This window comes from Montipora foliosa, chromosome 13 (assembly GCF_036669935.1).
Source record: "Montipora foliosa isolate CH-2021 chromosome 13, ASM3666993v2, whole genome shotgun sequence".
In the NCBI taxonomy this organism is placed as follows: Eukaryota; Metazoa; Cnidaria; class Anthozoa; order Scleractinia; family Acroporidae; genus Montipora; species Montipora foliosa.
The window spans coordinates 6,114,205-6,119,417 of NC_090881.1; the positions used below are offsets into that span (position 1 = coordinate 6,114,205).

The window sequence follows — 5,213 nt, forward strand, 5'->3', positions numbered from 1 at the left end:
TGACGTATAAAACGAACTGAATTGCTACTGTTAAATTATATTCGTCCACACGTCTTATCCGTGTGCCCCAGACGCATAAAACGTTTGAAATACGTGTCACTTTTATGCGTCGCTTTTCAGTCGCATCAAAGTAAATGTATACATTATATTTCGACGACATAAATTACTCCACCAGCTAATTTTCAGCCCAGGCTCACAGTTTTCACGTGCATAGCATGCGTACGGGGAGAAGAGTTCCCGCGAAAATATAAAACATGACGACAGCTGGAGCCCTTTTCCGAAAAACGCTGAGTCAGAATTGTTGGTCATGCGATGCTAAAACGGTACAGTTGTATTTCATGTGACAGACCCGTATGTGTTCGTTTGGAAAGTTCTAGCCAGACCATGAATGTTCTAGCCAGACCATTCCACCCTCCATGCAATTCCTTACTTTTTTTGCAGGATCATTTGCGGTACAGTTTGGGTATCGGCGGTGTTCTGGGATCATTTGCGGTCCTGGAATCATTTGCGGACTCGTACAGATGAACATCCGTGACTGTCGTCTCGTTTCAGCCCGGGCGGGAGAAGTAGTCCCTCGAGAATACTTTTGCCTTGCATATTGGGAAGGTATGAAATGCAAATAATTTCTTCCGTCGTTAAGATTTAATCTCAAAACAAATGAGAAGAAAACAGAAAAATTTAAAAGTAATTTCCAAAAAGGTGTTTTGGGTAATAATAATAATAATAATAATAATAATAACTTTGAACAAAGTTGAAAAGAGAAAAAAGAAAAATCAGTACAAGTTTCCGTTGTTTGGTCCATGTCACGTTATATTGCCAAAAATAAACAACAAACTTTTAACGTACACAAGGAATGATTTTTTAATTATTGGGGAAAAAAATGGAAAATTGAATTGGCCGAACTGTGCACGGACCAGTTTCACTCAATTCTTTTATTGGCTCTGGTTTTCTGACATTTGCATGTTTAAGAATTTGTTGAACAAAAAATGCAACATCCATTTTTGTTGCATTTTCTACTTCGTTTAGGTTTATTTTAATAATAAGCTTCTCATCAAAACAGTGGTTTTGAAAAGAGCAAATACTCCTTAAACAACATTGGAGGTCTTAACAAGTTCCCGTTTTTTTCATTAACATCTTTGCATGCATGTTTACAAAGAGTTAATGCAATGCCAGTTTGTGACGTCAAATCAAGAACAGACCCACTCCCCTTCTGACTCGGTCGTGAACAAAAGATGCTTGCTTTTTCGCAAATTTTGAACCCTATAAAATGGCAGGATTTGTTAGAAAAAGGAAAAAATGGCCGCAACGCGTTTCTAAAAGGTGCAAAGATTCATTTTAGCGAAAAAATATTTTGAGGTTAGGTGAATTTTAAAATGATTGTATATTACTTCACCCTAAATTTAAAACTCAACTTTCAAAAATACCATTTTTATTTTTTTGCCTTTCCAAAATTTTGCATGGGCATTGTTTTCAATTTCTCGTGGGACTCTCGCAAGAAACTGTAATTTATATTTAAAACATTGCTTATGCAAAGTTATGGAAGGAGTATTATGGTACTTTTGAAAATTTCCTGTACTCAAATGGCTTAATTCAGTGGTCCAACAAGTGTAACAGCATATTGACTATCATGATGTGTTGCATGCTTTTTAGTGGGAGTCCCACCCCCTCCTTGCAATGAAACCAAGAAAAGACGAACTTCAAACAAGATCCGCTCCAACACTAAATTACTTTAAATTGCTTTAAACAAACTCCTGAAAAACACATGCTGGTTCAATTTCCCCCTAATTTCACGAGAACTCATTGCAAATGCGTGTTTATAACTCAAGGGCAAAATTTTCTTGTCACTGTCGAGGCACATCGAAAACGGTGTCTGACATTTGCAGACTGCAGACTGCACACTGCAGACTAACCCTAAATCACAATTATTGAAAGCTTACCATTCAGTAAAACGGGCTCTTAGACTTATTTATAAATGATGTTTATTAGCGCTATTTGAAATGGGTGCTTAGACTTAAATAATGTTTAATTGACAGTGCTATTTGTAGGCAATCTACAGTCTGCAATCTGCAAATATCAGACACCTCATCGAAAACCAGTTGGGCAAACGGATTAAAAAAATCACTTGTTCGCTCGCATTTTAGAGGAAAACAGACAAACAAATCAACTAGCCACTTTTCCTTTAATGTCCAAAAGAGTACAGATAATTGTTATTTAATTCCAGTTGACAATAAAAATTCGAGTTTCATTCCTGAAAGAAGGAAACACCGATTAACCCACTTTTTAAAAATACTTTAAATAAAGCATCCGTAAAAATAAAAAACGGTTTAGTGCCCAAGTAGAGAATTTGTGGAGTATCTTCTTCCACCAAGTTTGAGCTATTACTGCATGATGGTATTCTGTTTCTTCGTTGTCGTTCGCTTTCATTCTCCTTTCGTTTCTGTTCTAGTCATAGGTCCTCCAGGCATCATGCAACCTCATCAGAGCTTCTAAAGATATGCCAAAAATTTCAATACAGGGAAAATAGCAGCTAGCTCTAGACAGATTAAAAATAAACCTCCGATGCTTGACTTGAATAACTGCGTATCCACCAGTGTGGACAACAGCTATCATGACATATCAAACTGGACTGAAACCAGCGAAAATGCAGAAAGAAAACATTTTCCAAACCGTTTTCCACATGAACACGAAAAGCGTTGACTGTGTAACAACTATATAGTTGATTTGGTATGGCCGAGTAGCCGCGTGAACCCACCGAAAGCGCTCGGAAAAAAAAAAGAGTCGTTTATGTTTTGGTGAAGGACGTTACGTTTTTTCAAACGTTGGCCGTGTAGCACTTATAATTGAACAGACTTAACTGATTAGGGTGTAATGTGAAGTGCTAAGTATCTACCGCATATGAACCACGTGAGCGTTAACCCTATTGATGGAAATGGGCCCACACAAGGACATAGCAAAACTCTCATTTCCCACCCTGGTCAGAGTTTTTCTCTGTCCTTGTGTGGGCCCATTTCCATCAGTAGTGCTAACGTTCGCATGGTTCATATGGGGTAGATACTTAGCACTTCACATTACACTCTAATCAGTTAAGTATGTTTAGGTTGAATTAACCTGGGTTGAGCCTGCAATCCAATCAAAAACCAGTTCCTGGGGAGCGGTCAACTTAAAAAGAAAAAAGACAGCTGACCTCCGTGGGCTCTAAGCTTGTTGAGAAGAGCCCAGTTTTTTACTCCGTGGACATTGTATCTCTTTGGATCCGAAACCTTCTTTAATTTTCTTGGCAAAAGAATCCTCAACTGACCTATAAGCTTTTAGTTTCTGTTTTGTCCTCCGTTTGCAGGTTATCAAGTTCAGCTTCACATTTGGTAACCTGTTGTGACAAATTGCGGGATGCTTGTCAATAATTCCACACCACGTGACGGAGGTACAATCTTCCCCTTGGCAATTTCTCCTCGTGTGTCGCACTTTTAAATGGCATTTTCCACAGATGCTAAGAGAACAAGAATTAAGAATAGAAACCCTCAAGAATTAAGAACAAGAATTAAGAATAGAATTAAGAATAGAAACCCTCGATAAAGACACAATAAAGACACACGGAATAAGAATAAGATGGACATCCCAGGATACAGAACGGCCGCAGGCCAAAGAACCTTCTATTATCGAGCGGTTTCTCTGTGGAATAAGCTACCTGGAAGTCTCACTGAGATGACAAACATTGCATTATTCAAAAAGGAACTAATGCGTCATTTACAAAGAGAATGTTAGAAGCTTTCAATGATTTTAACATATATCAAATTTCTTGTCAAATTTGTTATATAAATATGATTCTAATCATTTCTTACTGTTTTATAGTTTTAAATATTTTATTGAATATTGTAATTACTTTGAGAATTTCAAATATTTAGTCATTTCTCATTGTTCTATAGTTTTAGATATTTTATTGAATATTGTAATTACTTTGAAAAGCCAGAATTTGGAAAGTAATAAAGTTATTATTATTATTATTATTATTATTATTAACTCTCTTTCAAAGTTGTCCCTCACAACTTTCGCATGCTCTAATGCTTTTGTCGCACCCTCCACACTTTCAAGTTTTTTTCTCTAGATTCTGATCAACAGGATTGGAGCTCTTGCATAGCTGCTCAGTTTTTCGAAGAGGAGCACTGTTAGCAAAGAATCTTCTGCCATGTGCTGCGGGAGGTGACGGTTGGACTGAAATCGCACTTGATGAATTCGTTCGAGAATTCAAATGTCCGCTCTGGATTGGAGAGCCAAGAACACCTGCCTTCAACTTAATTCGTTTTACTTCCCTTTCGGGAACAGTCCTAGCTGACTGCCAAGACTCAATGAATCCACGATCGTCACCGTGGTTTAGATTTATCCAATTGTTTTCATGGTCTAGATAGCGTAGGCGCATGGAATGTTCGTTCAGGTAAATCAGACTTGAACATCTCCTGATAATGATTCATAAGAATCACCAATTTAAAAAAAAAGTGGTATTGTCGGGTAGTTTATCGGTCTCAAATATAATTAGCTACAAGCTCATAGGTTGTCAAGCTGTCATTTCTGTATCATTTTCTTATTTTACTCCGTTCAAGGCACACTTTAAAGGTCCGAAAGCGCCAAGATTATTTTTTTGCAAATACTTTATACAAGCAAGGGGATAATTAAACGACGGTGATCTAGGCAGAAACATAGCAACAGTAGGGGTAGTCTAACCAGCAGTTAGCAGGTATACAGGGAGACACTTATCTATAATTACCAGTCATTTTGCAGGTGCTTAAGATACCTGTCACATAATGAAATGCTATTGCGGTATTAGAAACAAATATCAATCCCCAAGGTATCGGGTAATGCTTTTTTTTCTTCTTAAACATAGCACCTTTTAAGAAGGTAATTTCGATCATTTTTTCGAATTGGTTACACCTCAAACGGAACCGGCCTGATTCTAACTGACTCTCAGTGTAAAGATCTTACAGTAAAGGAAACAAGAATTAGGAAACAGAAGACATCTCATACCGTTTGTCAAGTGCCAGTACCTCGGCAAATTCTAGACATATTAAATATTAACGATTTTAACAGGATGAATAACACAGAAGTCATCTGCCCTCTGCACACGTACTTGTCTTTTCTCTGCTAGTAACACTGTCTAAAGATGCGTCTTTGCTTGTTGTTGCTTTACGGCAGTGTTGTCTGCGCCATTACTCGCATCGTTG

General features: G+C 37.5%; 1 protein-coding gene across 1 annotated transcript in view; it reads left to right on the top strand.

Annotated features, from left to right (window-relative positions):
* Positions 1-5,082: 5,082 nt before the first annotated feature.
* LOC137982223 (microfibril-associated glycoprotein 4-like) overlaps positions 5,083-5,213 on the top strand; it is a 5,504-nt gene continuing 5,373 nt past the window's right edge. Inside the window, exon 1 of the mRNA XM_068829297.1 lies at positions 5,083-5,213. This exon is cut by the window's right edge and continues 260 nt beyond it. Coding sequence (XP_068685398.1) covers positions 5,153-5,213 — 61 coding nt within the window. The 5' untranslated portion in view covers positions 5,083-5,152.